This window comes from Tenrec ecaudatus, chromosome 16 (assembly GCF_050624435.1).
Source record: "Tenrec ecaudatus isolate mTenEca1 chromosome 16, mTenEca1.hap1, whole genome shotgun sequence".
Lineage (NCBI taxonomy): Eukaryota > Metazoa > Chordata > Mammalia > Afrosoricida > Tenrecidae > Tenrec > Tenrec ecaudatus.
Genome location: NC_134545.1, coordinates 25,276,052 through 25,296,537, shown reverse-complemented (window position 1 = coordinate 25,296,537; position 20,486 = coordinate 25,276,052). Strand labels below are relative to the sequence as shown.

The following is a 20,486-nucleotide window of genomic DNA, read 5'->3' as shown; positions in this document are numbered from 1 at the left end:
CTCTGCTCCATTCTTCCTCCTTCCTTTGCTTCAGCTTCCTTCTGGGTGTGGTGTGGTAGGTCAGTTCCTTTCCCACACCAGACGACCTATTTTCATTCTCTGTGGTACTCTCTTCGATTGTGGGGGTCGGACTAATTCTGGTTGGGGCTGGCGGATGGTCCAGTCTCTTGTGTATTCCTCCGCACTTTACGTTGCCCTCCTGGTTTGGTGTGTCATGGTGGGGTCCTTATGCCTGTTCCAGTTCTGTGGGGACAAAACCAATACTCTCCCCAGGGTGGGTTAGTGCCGTGTTCCCCCATGCCATCCACTCGGTTTCTCCCCACTAGGGTAGCTTTTTCTTCCTTTTAAAAAATCATTTTATTGGGGAACTCATACAACTCTTATCAGAATCCATACGTACGCCAATTGTATAAAGCATATTTGTACATTTGTTACCCTCATCATTCTCAAAACATTTGCTCTACACATAAACTCTTGGCATCAGCTCCTCATTTTTCCCCTCCCTCCCGCTCCCCTCTCCCTCATGGACCCTTGATAATTTATAAATTATTATTTTGTCATATCTTACACTGTCCGATGTCTCCCTTCACCCACTTTTCTGTTGTCCGTCCTCTAGGGAGGAGGTTATATGTAGATCCCTGTAGTCAGTTCCCCCTTTCAACTCCACCCTCCCGTATCACCTCTCTCAGCACTGGTCCTGAAGGGATCATCTGTCCTGGATTCCCCGTGTTTCCAGTTCCTATCTGTACCTCTGGTCTAGCCAGATTATGTCCTTAAAGACACAAAATAAATAAATAAATAAATAAACACACACACACACACACACACACACACACACACAAAACCTGTAAGATATTTTTGTTTACTTGAGCCCTTGAAACCAGTCCTCATTTTCACTGTAACTTTTTACCAGAGCAGAAAGCTTCACCCTTCTCCAGATGCGCAGCTGGTAGTTGGGAACTACTGGTCTTGCTGTTAGTCACCCCATGCATAGCTACTACGGCACCAGGGCTCCTAAGGCTGCAAGATTTTTACAGGACGTTTTAAATCTCTTGAACATGAGAGAATTGATATACATCTGTTTTATTTATGTCTTCTGGGTAAAACCCGTGAATGAATTGCTTAGCGATACAAGGGAGCGAAGTTCAAAAGGGTTGTTTTAAATGAGGTTAAAAGATAACAGCATTTTTCCTTGACGTTTTTGAGGCTCCCTCATATATCTATTTCCTTTCCTTGATAAGCACTTAGAGAGTCTTTTTAAATGCACTGTTTTGGCTATCATTTCAACTGTACAGAAAGTTTTATGATAGGACCAACCAAGAGCCTATTGGATGCAGCCCAGAAGCTGACTCACTGAGGAGCATTGTCACTTTGAAGGGAAGGCTCCGCTCAAGATCATATTTCAAAGCTTCATGCTATGATTAGATCAGTGAAAGGCACCCAAGAAATCAAGATGAGATCTTGTTTGAACCTCTTGGGAAAAATGGTATGAATGTAGGAAAGACATACTTAGTAAGATGCAAGTAAGACTCTCCTTGCGCCCTTTCCGGCGTGTAAAATTTGAGGGTGGGGAGCAAGTCGAAGATTCCTAATGATGACACATTTTGTTGGTGCTGTAGTGTCCTTTCCCTCTGTGTGCCAGGAGCATAGTCTTTAGTGTCTGGGGTTAACTCAAGAAGCTTGATGCAGTATCGGTTTTCTAGAGCTCAGGGAAGAGACTTAGATCAGTAGTAAGCACAGGATCATGTTTATGTCAGACACTGTAGCTACTGTTTCCTACAACAGGCCTGAAAAACCCAAAGCGGAACCAGAATCAGTTCAGTTTTCAGAAACAGACCCCTTGCTCACTTGCATTATATTTATTAGGAGTTAGCAAAAACACATATAGGAGGGTAAGTCAAATTATGTCAACTGGGGTTCATGCATACATGGGTTTATTCCACACAAACCATGTTGTCTTTGTGATAAGAACATGACTACAGACATTCTCTTAGTAATACACTCGTCTTGTTAGGGTCCCTTCAAAAAACAAAAGGAAGTATCAAAGTTCAGTTAGGTCCCAAGGGGTCGTGTTGCATTTGTTTTTATTTTAGTGAAGAAATCGTAAGAAATTGATGTCTGTACTGGAGAGAAAAGGATCAGGAAAGATGTGCAGAGGGTCTTTTCCCTGGACGGCACACCTGTGCGCTCTAGCCAGGACTGTCCTGTGAGAGTTGTATTGGGAACCCTTGTCCTGTCTACATGGTCCTGAGTTTTGCACCTTGCAGACTTTTTATTTCTGAAACTCAAACATTTGAAAGGAACACAATTTGAGTCCCCTGAGGATAGATGTCCACACTGCCATTTTGTTATTGTATAAATTGAAGAGCACAAAATTCTTAGAGGAATTTTTAGAGATCGAAATGCTGCCTTTAGAGGTGTAGAAGCAGGGCCTTCAAAAAGTACACAGAAAATGGAATTGAAAGATAGTGGGTTTCTTCCCCATGAACTATGAAGTTGCTTCTTAGAGGCTTAGAGTGGAGACCATCATTAAACAATAGCTTCACATGCTGATACTTCAGTAAAGGTTTCTAGCAATACTTTTAAACTTAACTGTGTGTGTGTGTGGGGGGGGTGTTACAAAGGTAGAATTGCTCTGCTATTGTTGCTGATTTTTATTTGTGGATTAGACTCATTGCAGCTCCATTTCTTTTTTTAAAATCTTTTTATTGGGGCTCATAAGGCTCTTATCACAATCTGTACATACATCAATTGAGCAAAGCACCCTTATACATTCGTTGCACTCGTCACTCTCATAATTCACCTTCCACTTGGGTTCCTGGAATCAGCTCGGTTTCCCTTTTTTTCCCCCGCCCCCCTCCCTCCCAGATCCCACCCCTGGTCCCTTGATAGTTTATAAATAATTATTATATCTTATCTTACACTCCCCGGCGTCTCCCCTCACCCGCCTCCCCCTTGCCCATCTCCCAGAGAGGAGGTTACACATAGATCTCCGAGATCGGTTCTCCCTTTCTACATGCCCTTCCCTCCTGGTGTCGCCACTCCCACCGCTGGTGTTGAGGGGTTCGTCTGTCCTAGATTCCCTGTGCCTCCAGATCCCCAGTGCACCACTGTACATCCTCTGGTATAACCAGGTCCGCAAGGCAAGGTAGAATTGGGGTCATGATGATTGGGAGGGGAGGAAGCGTTCAGGAACTAGAGGAAGGTTTTGTGTTTCATTGTTGCTACACTGAACCCTGAGTGGCCCATCTCCTCCTCACTACCCCTCTGGAAGGGGTGTCCAGCTGTCTACAGGTGGGCATTGGGTCCCCATCATGCACTCCCCCTCTTTCACGGTGATGTGATTCTCACCACCACCCCACCTTTGTTGTTGGAGACCTGGTCTCCTCTGTCCTTCATGGTCACCTATGTTGGTGTGCTGCTTCCGTGTGGGCTCGGTTGCTTCTGGGCTAGATGGCCGCTTGTTTGCTTTCAAGCCTTTAAGTCCCCAGACGCTATATCTCTCAGTAGCCGGGCACCATCCGCCTTCTTCACCACACTTGCTTATGCACACGTTCGTCTTCGCAGCTCCATTTCTGAATCCAATTTTGCAACTCTACATTCTTCTAGGTGGCAGATTAATCTTATAAAATTATTATCAAATAGTTAACTATTGGCTTCATTTGGAAGTAGAGGAATATGCTTTCTCTGGGGGGCGGACAACTGAAAAGTGGGTGAAAGGAGATGTCAGACAGTGTAAGACATGACAAAATAATTTATCATCAAGGGTTCATGAGGGAGTGGGGGCAGGGAGGGAGGGTTGCCTCAGGTAAGAAAATGCTGGATTGATTCTGAAAATGCTTCAGCGATCAGGCTTAGTGAATTTTACATAGAAGGATCAGCACAAGGCAGGTCCTTATGCGATGGAGGCTAAAGGTGTCATAAGTGTCCAACTGTCCCAAACTGCTGTATGATTCTATTATCTGATACAACTAGTTTCACTCCCCGTGGTATTCCCCTCCCCTCAGTGTCATATCCAAACCAAACAAGCCAAACCGAATCGAACCCTCTGCCGCCTAGCTGGTATTGACTCAGACAAAGCCTTTATAAGATTTTCAAGACTAAATCTGTAGGGGAGCAGGCAACCTCATCTTGAACCACTGACCTTGCAGTTATTCGCCCATTGTACAAAAATCACTGTCAAGAAATTGGCTTATCAGGTTGTAGATACTGGCAAATTCCAAATCTGTGGATTAGGTGTGGGTCTGGAGGGTTCTCCTCATTCACATGCATGGTTACTGGGATTTATGAACCTAAATTGGTAGCTTGGAAGACTAACTATAGACATAAAGAACCAGAAGGTCAAACCCATCATAAATTGTTAAGGAAATCCTCACATTTCAGGGACTACTTTCAGCTATTTTCTATGTTCTTTTTAGTATAATGTTCAAAAAGGAAAACTTAATGTTTAAAGTGCTGTCATCTAAAGTGGGGCTTTCGCTAGAACACTCTTAAAAAGTTAGAAGTACTTTGGTTTATGTAACACACTACTGTTGGAGATGACTTACATGATGTGAGAGTACCGATTCCCTCCATGGTTTCAGTGGACTGAGAGAGAGAGAGAGAGTTTCTTACATGTTGTGCTCTTCCTGATCTTGTGAGGCAGGCGATGGGGTTCCTTGACACGGGCTCCTTTGTTTCTCAGTTGGCCTTATATGTACCACTCCTGCTTTATTTCTTAAACAGTTAAGCAATTATTGACATCAGCTAGCTTTATGACTTGGGCAAGTCTTTGGGGAAAAATCTGTGTGCCTTAGTCGTCTCTCCTTTTGCAAAATGAGGACAACAAAATTATTTACCTTGTTGGGTGGTGTTAAAGGATTAAATGACTAAAAAATATGAAGTCCTGGGGACATTGCCTAGCGCTCAGTAAATGCTCTGTATGCTGACTATTCCAATTCAGGCAGTGTGTAGGGCCTGGACAAGATCAGTTCTTACCTGTGTCTTTAAGAATTTGTTGGTAAATTGGGTTCTTCTGTAGCCTTGCTTTAGTGTAAGAAGCATTGGTGGCACTGTCAGTTCAAACCCAGCAGTTGCACCATGAATTGGAATTGACTCCATGTTAGTGTAAGAAGCCCTGTGGCATAGTAGGTGAAGCTTTGGGCTGAAAACTGTCAGGTTGATAGTTCAAACCCAACAACCATTCCACAGGAAAAAGATGAGGCAGAATGCACCCATAAAAGATTAAGTTTAGGAGTCCCTAAGGATTAGTTCTACTCTCTCCTGTAGGATTATTGTGGATTGTAATCAAATTGATAATGGGTTTGGTTGGTTTCCATAGTGTAAGGAATGCTGGAAGCTTTTTCAATAATTTGAAAGCTGCATGTGTAGTAAGTAAAGGTGATTTGAATAGGAGTTAGTTCAGTAGTTTCAAAGTGGAGGCAAATTTACATAACACTAAAGAGCAAGTAGAAAATGTCCTGTTGTGCCTAGGGTCCCTATGAGTCAGAACTGTCTAGATGGCACCCAATACTAATAGGAATTGCCCCCAACGTGGGTGTTCTTTTTTTTTAGTCTTAAATAATTTTATTGGAGGCTTGTAATCACAATCCATACATACATCCATTGTGTCAAGCACATTTGTACATTTGTTGCCATCATCATTCTCAAAACATTTGCTTTCTACTTGAGCCCTTGGTATCAGCTCCTCATTTTTCCCCTCCCTCCCTGCCCCCACTCCCTCATGAACCCTTGATGATAAATTATTTTGTCATGTCTTACACTGTCTGACATCTCCTTTCACCCACTTTTCAGTTGTCCGCCCCTCAGAGAGGAGGTTATAGGTAGGTTCTTGTAATTGGTTCCCCGTTTCTACCCCACTTCCTTCCACCCTCCCAGTATCACCACTCTCATCACTGGTCTGTTCTGGATTCCCTGTGTTTCCAGTTTCTATCTGTACCAGTGCACATCTTCTGGTCTAGCCAGATTTGTATGGTAGAATTGGGATCATGGTAGTGGGAGGAAGCATTTAAGAACCAGGGGAAAGTTGTATCTTTCTTTGTTGCTACACTGAACCCCAACTGGCTCGTTTCCTCCTTGAGACCCTTCTGTAAGGGCATGTCCAGTTGCGCACAGATGGGCTTTGGGTCCCTAATCTGCACCCCCCCTCATTCACAATGATTATTATTATTTTTTGTTCTTTGATGCCTGATCCCTGATCCCTTTGACATCTCGTGATCACACAGGCTGGTGTGCTTCTTCCATGTGGGCTTTGTTGCTTCTGAGCTAGATGGCTGCTTGTTTATCTTCAAGCCTTTAAGATCCCAGACACTATATCTTTTGATAGCTGGGCAAAAATCTAATAGAACTTTGACAGTAAAAAGTTCTGTATTGTAGAACTTGTTAAGCAATAGTTTTTATTACCCTAGATGTTTAAAGATAAGTTAGTAGAAAGTGGGCTATTTTCTGTCTTACAGGTACCTGGAAAATAGTTTGTTGTTTGAGTTGAATCTTGAGCATACACCTGAATATAGTGCAATGATGTAGAACAAAATAGTGTACATGGGACTAGAATTACTAGAAGGATAAATATTATAGTTTTTAACAAGATATGTCAGTGAATCTGAGTGATAAGTCAATGGAGAACTAGGGGTTGCTGGGTTTTATTTAAAACAATTATTTTGAAATGATTTACTGTGAAACCGTATTTTAAAACTTTAAAATGCTAGATTTCAGATTTTTTTCCAAAAAAATTTCTTTTCAAGAAAGCAATTCTCAAAAGCTAGCTAGTTGAGTACAATATGAATTTTAGCCATTGCTGTTATTTTATAATCATTGATAATGAGTTTCTTGCTATGCTTGTTTCAGATTTGTGCTATTTTAAATGAATTGTGAATATGAGGGCAGGTAAAATGTTGCTACATGACTGGGGTCTTAAAAGCTTGTGAGCAGCCATGTAAGGTGTAATTATTGGCTTCTTGTTTTGTGAAAAGAAGACTGAAAACAGGCACATGGAAACAATTAGGCCAATGGCCTGTGTGCATATTAGTCCCCATGATCATGAGACTCGATTGTGTCTGGCAGTAGCTGCTCTGAAAGGGGTTGCAGTAGAATGTCCTGGATGTGGAGGGAGAAAAATGTGTAACAAAACAAATGTAAGAGACCAGACATTCTTATCGGATAGTATCTGGGGTTTTTATCTATCTATGATCCTTAGTCACCTTTTTGGTTTGGAATCGAAACTCACTCCCATGACTTCAGTTTTCAGCCTTAAAATAAATCAACCATTTGAAATCAAAAGGGTAGCATTTACCTCAGATTTAGAAAGGTTAGTGACATATCTGCCACCAAGCTCAATACACTAGGCAGTGTTTCCCTTTCTCTCACCCTTCTTTGAAGAATTCTATACCTTTTGATGTACATCCTGTTCAGCAGCAGGTTGGGCACCTTCAAGGGACTCATTGTGTTCCCTTTACAGTTTCTTGAAGCTCTGGGAACAAAAAACATCCAAAGGGGCAAGATCAGGACTATCTGTGGGTGGAGTAAGGGGTCCCAGTGAAATTCTCACAGGATAGCTGTAGACACCCTAGAAGAATGAATGCACCTGTGGGTGCATTGTGATGGGAACCATTCTGAAGTGCAATTTTCCTGGCCTTTTTGTTACCTCCCACTGCAGTTTCTGAGGCTGTAAAATCTTCCCAAGAGCACAGAGCCTCATCTTTCTCCCATGGAGCTGCTTGCTGGGCCTGAATTGCTTGCTGACCTTGTTGTTAGCAGCTTAGTGCTTACCCAAAAGCAACACCAGGACTCCTTGTACTACCCACGGTCTCCAAGTCAATTTACAGATAGTGGCTGATCATTTCTTTTGGTTTCTTTATTCTACAGTTTTGGGAGCTTTCAGCTGTGCCAGGCCAGTTTTGTACCTGTCCCCCTCATTTTAAAAAATCATTTTATTGGGGGCTCTTACAATTCTTATCATAATCCATACATACATCCATGTGTCAAGAACATAAGTACATATGTTGCCAATGTCACCCTCATTTTCTTTCTTTTTTTTTTTTTTAACAAAAAACACCTTTATTTTCATCATTAAACAACAAACTTGTTAACTTGTTGTTCTCCCAAGATAATCATGATTACCTTTCACAAAAATTGGGCATTTACAGTGCATCTTCAAAGTATTTCCCTTTAACGGGAAACTTGGCATCATAGTATCTCAAGATTAAAAAGTTAAAAAAAATCCATCTTGTGGCTTTTATAAACAAAATATAAGCAAACAAGTCAAGAAAATCCACTCATACTTCAGGTCCTTCTCCTCCAGGAACCAGCATTGTTATGTTATTTCCATTTAGCAAAATCTGATCTAGTTTAGTAATTCTTCTTCCTTCTGGTGTGATTTCAAATTCAGTGACATCTTCCAATACCATATTGACAAAGTCGTCGAAACCTAGAAGGGTGCCAACAATTTCCTTGTCACTCTTCATCACAATGTGAATTCTTGATCCTATACATTTGTCCACAAGCTCTAGAGGCAGCAGCTGCGACGGGTTCGTGGTAGCGTTCGCCGCCATGGCTACGCCGGAAGTGTCACCCTCATTTTCATTGCATAAAATAAAGTTGAGAAATGAGGGGGCTAGGGAGGATGAAACCCCCATGCAGTTGACAATCCATTTTTAACTTTTGACTTTCCCCAAATCTACTAAACAGCCTTTGGTAGATTGGAAGACATATCAGTAACATAAGCAGCGGATTAATATTTTGTGTGGTGTATATTTTATATCCTGCACCTACATAAAATCTTCATTTCTAATATGAGATAAAAATATATTTTGCAGTAAGTATACGGTTTCCATGCTTGCTGGGATACTGATGACTTCATGATATTTTTCCTTTTTTGAGTGACACAATAATTTTATTGGGGGCAGGAAAGCGCGGGGTTTTGTCTCTTGGCCTGGGCCTTAGTTCCTAGCTGAGACTTCATGCCCCCCAACCCCAGCCCATCACAGCTTCTTGGGAAATGATTTAGACCTGCAGAGCTGAGCAAGAAAAGCAGGACTTGTTGGAGTTGGAAAGAAAGGGAAGAACTTATTCAAATTGGTACTAACAGGTCCCCCAGGAAGGAAACCAGGGATGGCTGAGGGGGATGGCAGCGAAGTTAGTCTTCTTTGCACAGCAAGGTGGACTGGGCAAGGTGATTCAGCAGGACCCAGGACGCCCCAGCTCCCCCTTCTTCCCTGAGGAATGAAAAGGCGGGCAGGCCCTGTGTCATGGTCACTGCCACTTGTTCAGTGAGCTGGCCAGGTTTATATCCCGCTCCGAGAGGCCTGTGCACTCATGGAGCTCAGCGTGATGTGGACCTTGTTGTACATGTTAAAGCATTCAGTATGGTGGTCCAGTTTCTCTGCCTGCAGGGTCACCCTGGTCATGAACCCTAAAGCCCTATTGAAGTCTTTGAAGTGGAATGAATTGCTTGAAGATGGCATCACGACCTTCCAGTTCATTCCAGCCCACGGCCCTCAGGTTTGGCAGCAGCTGGCTCCTCTCTTGGGCACTCAGCCCATGTGCTTTGCCGGCCATGTCACAGCAGAGCCTGCTTGGGCCGAATTTTCTGTTTTTCTCATGGGTCTTAGGCTGGTCTTTATCTTGAAATAGCAGGCAATTATAGCTGCAGACCTCCATCTATGTCAAACAATTCTTCTTTCTCACGTTATGTCTTGACTTCTCTGCTTTTTGGGAGGGAGCACATCCAGCACCCCTTGTGGGTGGTGTCAAGGTGCTGCACTCAGCACCGTGAATCATGAGCGCTGTCTATACAGTAGTGATACTCAGTTTACTGGAGAGACCATCTGGTTCCTTGGAGACGAGTATCATCTCACAGCGTATTAGAAGAAATCTACATGTACGTTGACCTGCGCAGTTCAAACTTGTGTTGTTTAAGCGTTCACTGTTTTCTAGCATTTGGCACAAAGGGCCATTTTTGAGTTCCCCATTGGTGCTGATACAGATGTCAGAAGCAAGCTGTTAGTTATTTTAAAGTTTTATTTTTTTATTTTATTATTTTTTTTAGTGAGTGAATGAGACAGTGAGTGAGTGAGTGAGTGAGTGAGTGAGTAAGTGAGTGAATGAGACAGTGAGTGCGTGAGTGGGGCAGTGAGTGAGTGAGTGAGTGAGTGAGTGAGTAAGTGAGTGAATGAGACAGTGAGTGCGTGAGTGGGGCAGTGAGTGAGTGAGTGAGTGAGTGAGTGAGTAAGTGAGTGAATGAGACAGTGAGTGCGTGAGTGGGGCAGTGAGTGAGTGAGTGAGTGAGTAAGTGAGTGAATGAGACAGTGAGTGCGTGAGTGGGGCAGTGAGTGAGTGAGTGAATGAGACAGTGAGTGAGTGAGTGAGACAGTGAGTGAGTGAGTGAGTGAATGAGACAGTCTTGAAGTTTTACTGTGAATTAGGTAGAAGTTTACATATCACATTTTGCTTTCAACAACTTGAGCAGCGTACCAGACCTTACCATGGGCTTGTTCTTCCCTTCCCCACTTTCTCCTGGGGGTGGGGATGGACACTGGAAGGATTGAGGGGGGGGGGCTACAAAAGCAAATACTTACACTTTATCCTGGATATGGGTTATAGTATAAAGTTCTTAATTACCAGGGGTGCTGAATAATATTTCTCCCCTGAGAACCTGTGCTCTATCCTAGGGGTCCTCAAACTTTTAAAACGGGGCCAGTTCACTGTCCCTCAGACCTGTTGGGAGGGCCAGACTATAGTTTTTTAAAAAACCTATGAACAAATTCCTATGCACACTGCACATATCTTAGCAGTTTCCTTCTCCTTTCTCCCTCCTACCCGTGGTAACCATCAGTCTGATTCGCTCTCTTTTTGTGGTATGAAAATCTTTATTCTGACTTAAAAACAAAACAAAAAACATTTGGTATCATACAATATTTGTCTTTTTGTTATTGACTAATTTCACTTGACACTGCCTGCCAAATCCTCCATGCCATTAATTTGTCAGTTTTATCAGTTTTGAAAAAGATGTATAGTTTGTGTGTATGCACCAAGGCTGATTTATCAATTCTTTGACCATTAGGCATCTTGCTTGCCATTAGAGATGCTGCAATGAACATAGATGTGCATGTATCTGCTTATGTTTTGCTTCTTATTTCTCAGCGTTACACCAAGTAGAGGGATTACCGGGTCTTATCGTATTTTTATTTCCAGTTGTTGGAGGAAGTACCATAGCACTTTACATTTACTTACCATAGCACTTTTTCTTCTTCTTTTTAATCGTTTTATTAGGGGCTCATACACCTATCACAATCCACACATACCGTTAATTGTGTAAAGCACATTTGTACATTCATTGCCCTCATCATTCTCAAAACATTTGCTCTCCACTTAAGCCCCTGGCATCAGCTCCTCATTTTTTCCCCTCCCTCCCCGCTCCCTCCTCCCTCATGAACCCTTGATAATTTATAAATGATTGTTTTGTCATACCTTGTCCTGTCCGACGTCTCCCTTCACCCACTTCTCTGTTGTCCGTCCCCCAGGGAGGAGGCCACATGTAGATCCTTGTACTTTTACTGTACCACCAACAGTGGATGAGGATTGTAGTCTCTGCGCCTTCTTTAGCATTTGCTATTTTGTTTTTGAACTTTATATTTTGATTGGCATCGTTTGGCTGCCTGGACATTAGCTTTGTCATCTTTGAACTATGTTCATGTGTACTGCCTATTTTTTGTTGTGTTAATTGTTAAGATGCTAGTTTTTAATAAATTTCAGAAATTATTCCTTTGTGTGAGACATCACTGCCCTCTTTACCCCCTCCCCCAGTCTTTTCCCCTTTTGACTTTTTCTGTGAAATCTTTCGATGCACCTTAGTCTCTTACCTTTCGGAGGTCCCAGTCATCTATTTCGCCTTCCATTATGTTTGATAAAGCTTTTTTACCAGCAATTAAGTTCTCAGTTTACCTCTCTCTGTATACATAGCATTGATAAATTTACGTGCGTATGATATATATCTATATATCAGTGATACTGATCATTAGAGTTCTAGGGTTTACATTTAGGTCATGAACCCATCTTCGTATGCTTTTGCAATTCGAGTGAGGTATGGGACTTATATCATTCATCTGCAAAGGAAATCAAATTATGCCAAACTGTGAATTACTTATGGGGCTTAGGAATCTAGGCCTGCTTCCAGTGTTGTTCCCCCCGATCAGGGAGGTGGGAGGTTTATCTACAGTGGAGCAAATGAGTCCAAACTAGTAAGGAGGAGAATGAAATAATGAGAGGGATCCGGTGGCACTGAGCCCTGGTGCCTGAGGTTCATTCTTTGGGTCCGTGTACTACCTTAGTATCCTGGGAAGCAAGATTATGCACAGTATCGACCAGTTGCTTTTGCATACATTTAATCATGTTTTTGTGGCTGGTATAGAATGGATCAGTATTCTTCTTGAATCATATCTTTATTAAGTAGTTTCATTTAAAGAGTTACCAAGAAGAATTAGATATAATAATTTCACTAATTAGGCATAAATAACCTCGTAGTATCTCACTTAGTAGCTGTGGTAACCATGCAAGAGAGACAGGAAGAATGAGAGGAGGAAAACTGTGTAAAATAAGACCATCAAGAGGAAGTGAAGAGGTGTAAATGTTAAGTAACTAACTTGCTTTTAGTGCCACGAATTACCTATTTCGGATCAGATGCTAAACTTCTTTGAAATAGACCGATAATAACAAAAAATCCACTGCCATTAAATTGATTCTGATTCATAGAGACCATATACATGGTTCTGAGACTACAACTCCTTATAGGAATGGACAGCCTCATCCCTCTCCTGAGGAGTGACTGGTGGGTTTGAACTGCCAACTTGCAGTTAGCAGCCAAATGCTTATCCCACAGCTCCACAAAGGATTCTTAAATTGTTGATATAGCTCAAGAAATACCTTTCTTTAATCTGGGGTTAAGAGGGATGTGGTTAATAAGGCATTACGAATAGCTTATCTTCACGAGGGAGGGGAGGGAGTGGGAAAAAAAGAGGACTTGATGCAAAGGGCTTAAGTGGAGAGCAAATGCTTTGAAAATGATGAGGGCAAAGAATGTACAGATGTGTTGTATACAATTGATGTATGTATGGATTGTGATGAGCCCCTAATAAAATGTTTAAAAAAAAAGAACAGCTATCTTGTCTTGCTAGTTGGCATTATGTTGTCTTGAAAAATTTGCTTTATTTGACCTTAATTACTCAAATGTAGCATGAGGTAAGAATGAAAGGTGAGTATTGAAAACTCTACCAGAATTGTTTTTTTATAAGTCTTTGATGAAGTTAATATATGCAGGAGCTACAGTGAATATGAATTAACTTTAAAAAATATTTTGTTGGGGGCTCTTACGGCTCTTAAAACAATCCATACATTAGTTGTATCACGCACATTTGTACATATGTTGCCATCATCATTTTCAAAACATTTTCTTTCTACTTGAGCCCTTGGTATCAGCAGCTCTTCCCTCCCTCCCCCACTCCTCCACCTTGTGAACCCTTGGTAATTTATAAATTATTTTTATTTTCATATATTACACCGTCCGCTGTGTGCATTTCACCCACGTTTCTGTTGTTCATCCCCCTGGTGTGGGGGTTTGCATGGTGATCATTGCGACCGGTTCCCCCTTTCTACCCCTTCTCCCTCCACCTTCCCCCTACCCTCATGGTATTGCTAAACTCATTATTGGTCTTGAGGGATTTATCTGTTCTGGATTCTGTATGTTGAGAGCTCTTACCTGTACCAGTGTAAATGCTCCGGTCTAGCCAGATTTGTAAGATAGAACTGGGGTCATGATAGTGAGGGTGGAGGAAGCATTAAAAAACTGGAGAAATGTGTGTTTTGCTGGTGCTATACTGCATTCTGATTGCTTGTCCCTTCCTTATGACTCTTCTGTGAGGGATGTCTATTTTTCTCAATGGGCTTTGGGTCTCCATTCCAACCTCTCTTGTTTGCATAGAAATGGTTGGTTGTTTTGGGTCTTCTGATGCGTGATCCCTTTGATACCTCTTGAATACACGGGTTGGTGTGCTTCTTTCATGTGGGCTTTGTAGCTTCGCTGCTAGATGGCTGCTTGTTCAACTTCAAACCTTTAAGAACCCATACACAATATCTTGTAATAGTTGGGCACTATGAGCTCTTTTCATATTAGTTTATGCATCTGTATTCGTCTGGATTGACTAGGGAAACAAAGCCAGAGACATTCATATGTGTGTAAGAACTTTATATCAAAGAGTAATTGTATATTAAGAAAACATCCCAGCTCAGTCCAGAGCAAGTCCGTAAGTCTGATATTAGCCCATATGTCCAATACCAATCTATAAAGTCCTCTTCAGACTGACAAAACACATGCAGTGACGCTGAATGCAGGAAACTCACAGGCCAGTGGGTGGAAAGTCCTGTGGATCCAGTGGTAGTGTAAGCATCTCAGTGCTGGCAGAGGTCTCCACGTGGCTCTAACAGCTGCAGCGCTCTGGCTCCATCAGTGTAACTCCTGTGGCTTGTCAACAGGAATGTGTAGCAGAGAGAGAGAGAATGTCTGGCTCCGGTGAGCTATTTCTCTCCATTGTGCTTTCAAATGACATCATCAAGCTGCGACTGGGTTGACAGACTAGATGCCATCCTTTCCTCAGGTTGACAGTAGATTATATAAGTGCCACATACCCATTTTGTCAGTGACAGCAATGGTGTCAGACTGGTTACCATCATAGAATGCCAGGTTATTAGAACAAAGTGTTGTTGCATTGAGGGAGCAGAGCACATTAGAAATCCAATGTTCATTTGCTACCTTAATACTTAACCTATAAATATATGTACATAGACCTATATTCCTATCTTTATATATTAATATATTTATATATATGTACATGCCTATGTTTATACCTCTGTAAATGCCTTTTGCCTTCTAGTTCTTTCCTCTATTTCCTTTTACTTTCCTCCTGTCCCACTATCATACCCAGCCTTCATTTGGCTTTCTGTACTTCCTCTTGGCTACATTGCACTTGATCAAACCCCACCAGGCATTCTATGCCTCCTCACCATTGATTTTAGATCTCTTGTTGTTCCCTTGCCCCTGGGTTTGTTGGCTCTCCCCCCTTTCCCCCCACCTCCTCCTCTCCTATGTCCCCCCGGAACTGTTAGTCCGTTGTTTTCTCCTCGGGATTGTTTATTCTGCCTAGCTTACATAGGTAGGAATGAAAAAAAAAAAAAAAAGAAAGAAAAGAAAAAGCATTTGAATAGTTCCAGGTCTAACCTTAATTAACTTTGAAGAATTGCAGTCTCAAAATAAAGTTGGCTGTGAGTAAGACTGTAATAAGCCAAGTATCTAGATGTCTGCTACATTTTCCAGCTTTGAGACTAATCAATTTTAGCTGGCTTGCCCTTTGTGAGTTTAAAAGTTCTTCGAATGCTTCATTCTGGGTTAAGCCCTAGCAAAAGGGTTTTAATGATACAGATCGTAATGACATTCTCCAAAGTATATATTCTGAGTTTACAGTAAAATTGTCTACATTCCAGAGCACGTGTCACCACTTTAATAATGGCATGATTTGGGACAAATTGGGGGAAAGTAATATTTTATTTACAACACATGTGTACATGTACACCTTGGACTTTGTTTTTCCTGCCAAATGTAAAGCATTTAGATATTATTTGTGTAAAGTAAAATGTACCCATTTGAAAGAGAGTTTGGAGTTTTATAAATGTATAAAGTTATGTAACTACCATCATTTCTATCATTGTAAAATGCTCTTTAGTGATCCTTTGTGGTCACTCCACTATCTATGAACAGCATTCTTATTTTATATGATTGGGTTGAATCTCTATCGATTATTTTGGGTACTATGTGATAACACTATTGAGGCTCCCACTCTATGAACTTGAGATGTTTTTCTGTTTTATTTAGTAACTTCAATCAATCTTTAATACTTTTTATTACAAGTGCTTCATTTCCTTAGTTAAACTTATTTCTAGGTATTTTATTCTTTTAGATGTAAATTGGATTGTTTCTTTGGTTTTCATTTCAGGTTTTTTTATTGCTATTATATAAACATTGAACAGATTTTCTTATGTTGATCTTATAGCTAGCTGCTTTGCTAAATTCTGTGAACTTCTAGTAGCTTTCTTGTGGCTTCTTTTAATACATTGAATCTTGTGTTTTGTTTTCTTTATGATTTAGCTACCTTTTATTAGTATTTCTTTCCTGATTGCTCTGGCTAGAATGTTCAATATAATGTTGAAGAGTAGGGATAAAGCAGGCCTTGTTGTTTTTCTGATCTTAGGGTAATGTTTTCAGTCTTTTACCCTTAAGTATGATATTTACTAAGGAAATGGAGGAAAGAACTAGGAGTCAAAGGGCATTTATAGAGGTCTAAATACAGGCATGTACATATATAAATATATATATGATGGAGAAATAGATTTACGTGCATATATTTATAGGTTTAGTATTAAGGCCGCACGTGGACATTGGGCCTCTTCTCAAGTACTTCCTCAATGCAAGACCATTTTGTTCTATTAAATTGGCATTCTATGATGCACACCTTCCTGACACTATAGCTGAAGACAAATGTGTACACAAGCAAATGTGGTGAAGAAAGTTGATGATACCTGGCTATCAAAAGATACAGCATCTGGAGTCTTAAGATAAACAAGTGGCCATCTAGTTCAGAAGCAACAAAGCCCACATGGAAGAAGCACACCATCCTGTGTGACCACGAGGTGTCGAAGGAATCAGGTATCAGGAATCAAAGAACAAAAATCATATCATTGTGAATGAAGTGGAGTGCAGATTGGGGACCCAAAGCCTATCTGTAGGTAACTGGACATCCCTTTACAGAAGGATCATGGTGAGGAGACGAGCCAGTCAGGGTGCAGTGTAGCAATGATGAAACATACAACTTTCTTCTAATTCTTTTTTTTTAAATCATTTTATTAGGGGCTCTTACAACTCTTATCACAATCCATACATACATTAATTGTGTAAAGCACATTTGTACATTCATTGCCCTCATCATTCTCAAAACATTTGCTTTCCACTTAAGCCCCTGACATCAGATCCTCTTTTTTCCCCCTTCCTCCCCATTCCCTCCTCCCTCATGAACCCTTGATAATTTATAAATTATTATTTTGTCATATCTTGGCCTGTCCGATGTCTCCCTTCACCCACTTTTCTGTTGTCCGTCCCCCAGGGAGGAGGCCACATGTAGATCCTTATAATCGGTTCCCCCTTTACAACCCACCCTCCCTCTATGCTCCCAGTATCGCCACTCACACCCCTGGTCCTGAAAGGATCATCTGCTCTGGATTCCCTGTGTTTTTAGTTTCTATCTGTACCAGTGTCCATCCTCTAGTCTAGCCAGACTTGCAAGGGAGAATTTGGATCATGATAGCTGGGGTGGGATGGGGGGAAGCATTTAGGAACTAGAGGAAAGTTGTATTTTTTCATCATTGCTACATCGCACCCTGTCTGGCTTGTCTCCTGTCCAAGAACCCTCTGCCAGGGGATCTCCAGTGTCCTACAAATGGGCTTTGGGTCTCCACTCTGCACTCTCCACTCTCATTCGCTATGGTAAAATTTTTTGTTCTGGTGATACCTGTTCCCTTGGACACCTGGTGATCACACAGGGTGGTGTGCTTCTTCCATGTGAGCGTTGTTGCTCCTGAGCTAGATGGCCACTTGTTTACCTTCAAACTTTTAAGACCCCAGACACTATTCCTTTTCATAGCCGGGCACCATCAGCTTTCTTCACCACATTTGCTTATTCACCTGCTTTGTCTTCAGCTGTTGTGTTGGGAAGATGAGCATCATAGAATGCCAATTTAATAGAGGAAAGTATTCTTGGATTGAGGGAGTACATCCTCTAATTCTTAAATGCTTCCGCCCCCTCTTACCCCCACTATCATAATCCTAATTCTACTTTACAAATCTGGCTAGACCAGAGGATGTACATTGGTACAGGTAGGAACTGGAAACAGGGAATCCAGGACAGATGATCCCTTCAGGACCAGTGGTGAGAATGGCGATACTGGGAGGGTTTAGGGAAGGTGGGCTAGAAAGGGGGAACGGATTGTAAGGATATACGTATTACCTCCTTCCTGGGGACAGACAACAGAAAAGTGGGTGAAGGGAGATGTCAGACAGTGTAAGGCATGACAAAATAATAATTTATAAATTATGAAGGGTTCGTGAAGGAGGGGAGAGTAGGGAGGGAGGGGAAAAATGAGCTGATATCAAGGGCTTAAGTAGAAAGCATATGTTTTGAGAATGATGAGGGCAACAAATGTACAAATGTGCTTGACATACAATGGATGGGTGTATGGATTGTGATAAGAGTTGTATGAGCCCTCAATAAAATGATTTTAAAGAAAGTATGATATTTACTGTGTTTTTCATAAATGCCTTTTATCATGTTAGGGAGTTTCATGTTTTTAATCATGAAAGATTGTTAGATTACATCAAACGATATTTCGATAGTGATGGAGATGGTCATTTGGTTTTTATCCTCTTGTCTACTATGTTGTATTACATAGTAAGGAGCTGTGTTAGGCCGGGTTGACTAGAGAAACAAATCCAGAGATAATCACATTATGTGTGAGGAAGAACTTTATATTAAAAAGTAATTGTATATCAGGAAAACATTCCAGTCCAGTCCAACTCAAGTCCATAAGTCTGATACTAGTCTATAAGTCCAATACTAGTCCATAAATCTGTCTTCAGACTTATGCAGCCACAAGCAATGCTGCAAAACGCAGGAAGATGACAGGCCAGTGGGTGCAGTCTTGTGGATACAATTGTGGTGGATGCATCTCCAGGGCTGGCAGGTCTTAGTGTAACTTATCAACAGGAGAGAAAGGGGAAGTTCCCAGGACCTCCTTCTGAGGAGGTCATGCCCACAAGGAGGCACCATCAGGCTGTGACTATTGACAGGCTAGACTCCACCTCTGCACTGGAAGCTGACATGAAATGATGTAACTCCCACAGGAGCCCTGGTGGCAGAGTGGGTTAGACATTGGCTGCTAACTGCTAGGTCACGAGCACAAACCTAGCAGCTCTGCAGGAGAAAGGTGAGGCTTTCTGCTTTTAGAAAGATTTATAGACTTTTGTTTGAGGGTCACAATTGAGTTGGAAGTTAATTTGGGTTTGGTATTACATTCCTGTATTGACCCTCCCCCGCATTCCTGGGATAAATCCCACTTGATTATTTTTTAAAACTTTTAATGTGCTGTTGGATTCATTTGGCTAGCGTTCTAGTGAGACCTTTTGCAAATATTCATACAGTATCAGCCTGTTTTCTTCTTAGGTTCTTGAGTTCCCGTAGTAAGTTCTGCCCATGCTGTTCACCTGCAGCCAGGAGTCTGGATGGAGTGGTTATATGTTGGGCTGCTCCCTGCATGGTCTGAAACTCAAAACCACCACGTGCTCCAGGGGAGAGAGACGGGCTTTCCACTCCTGTAAAAAGTTAGTCACAGGAACTCACAGGGGCAGTTCTGCCCTGTCCTCTAGGATGGCATTGGGTTAAAAAGATTTTTTCAATGCATATGAAACTCAGTATTTAGTAGACTTAAGGGTGCCGTACACACTGTAGCTGCTTCAGCCTCTCAACTTACACAAGGTTCTAGCATTTTAATTTTATAATGCTCTAACATATTAGAAGTAGTGCTAATAGATTAACTATTTAATACTTAAATGCTAATATTAAATACTGACAAAAATATGGCAAATCACTTTTTCTCATTTTACTGGTATCACTAGTACTACAACATAAACAACATAGGGTTATAAAACACATTGTGCTTATGTAATATTTAGTTTTGATTTTTGCCTTTTATAGCTCCTATGGCTTAATAAATCATTTCACAATTACGCTATCATATTGAGTCCATGATATATGTTGTTAACAATTAAGTGGGATTTGGATAGCTGACAAGGAATCACTAATACAGGGGATTTGCATACTTTGAAATGATAAAATATTTTTTTCCCTCTGAAATCATCAGATTTCTGTGTTGCTAATGGAGTGCTTATGCATTGAACCTAGACAAGATTAGGAGTTGCTGGTGTTATCTGCTATCAGATGAGCCTGGAAGGGGAAGTGCTGGGGAACATGGTTTAGTCTGTTGGACCCTTCTTTAGACCTGTGTAGTTCTCGAAGTGGAGGCTCACATAACGGGGTACTAACTGTGGCAGCTCCGAATTGATCATCTGATTGAAAGAGCCTCCCCGAGCTCTCATAATCCTGCACTTTTAGTTCATTAATCGTGACTCTTTGAAAATCTTTGTGTACTTTCTCTGCAGAAACTGACTTAGGCTTATCAGTATAAATAGCAAATGTCACCTTATGTCCTAAGGTGCCTCGTGTTACTGGCACAGTGATTAAGCACTTGTGTGCTAACCAAAAGATTACGATGGCAGTTTGAAGCCTGATGCTAAAAGAGGTACAACCTTTACAGTTGTATCCTGCACTATAGGGTTG

At 41.4% G+C, this 20,486-nt stretch overlaps 2 protein-coding genes and 1 pseudogene across 9 annotated transcripts in view; 1 reads left to right on the top strand and 2 right to left on the bottom strand.

Moving 5' to 3' along the window:
* The window catches only part of MTMR3 (myotubularin related protein 3), a 155,714-nt gene that overhangs the window by 25,498 nt on the left and 109,730 nt on the right, over positions 1–20,486 (top strand). The gene's annotated exons all lie outside the window — the stretch shown is intronic.
* LOC142429022 (U6 snRNA-associated Sm-like protein LSm5) lies at positions 8,019–8,559 on the bottom strand. Its single transcript, XM_075533986.1, has one exon. It carries the CDS (start codon positions 8,547–8,549, stop codon positions 8,274–8,276), a length of 276 nt encoding a protein of 91 aa, XP_075390101.1. The 5' UTR covers positions 8,550–8,559; the 3' UTR covers positions 8,019–8,273.
* Positions 9,134–9,555, bottom strand: LOC142428555 (pterin-4-alpha-carbinolamine dehydratase pseudogene; annotated as a pseudogene).

Excerpts from the sequence above, each read along its gene's own strand:
- LOC142429022 (XM_075533986.1), bottom strand. The coding sequence starts at position 8,549 with ATGGCGGCGAACGCTACCACGAACCCGTCGCAGCTGCTGCCTCTAGAG.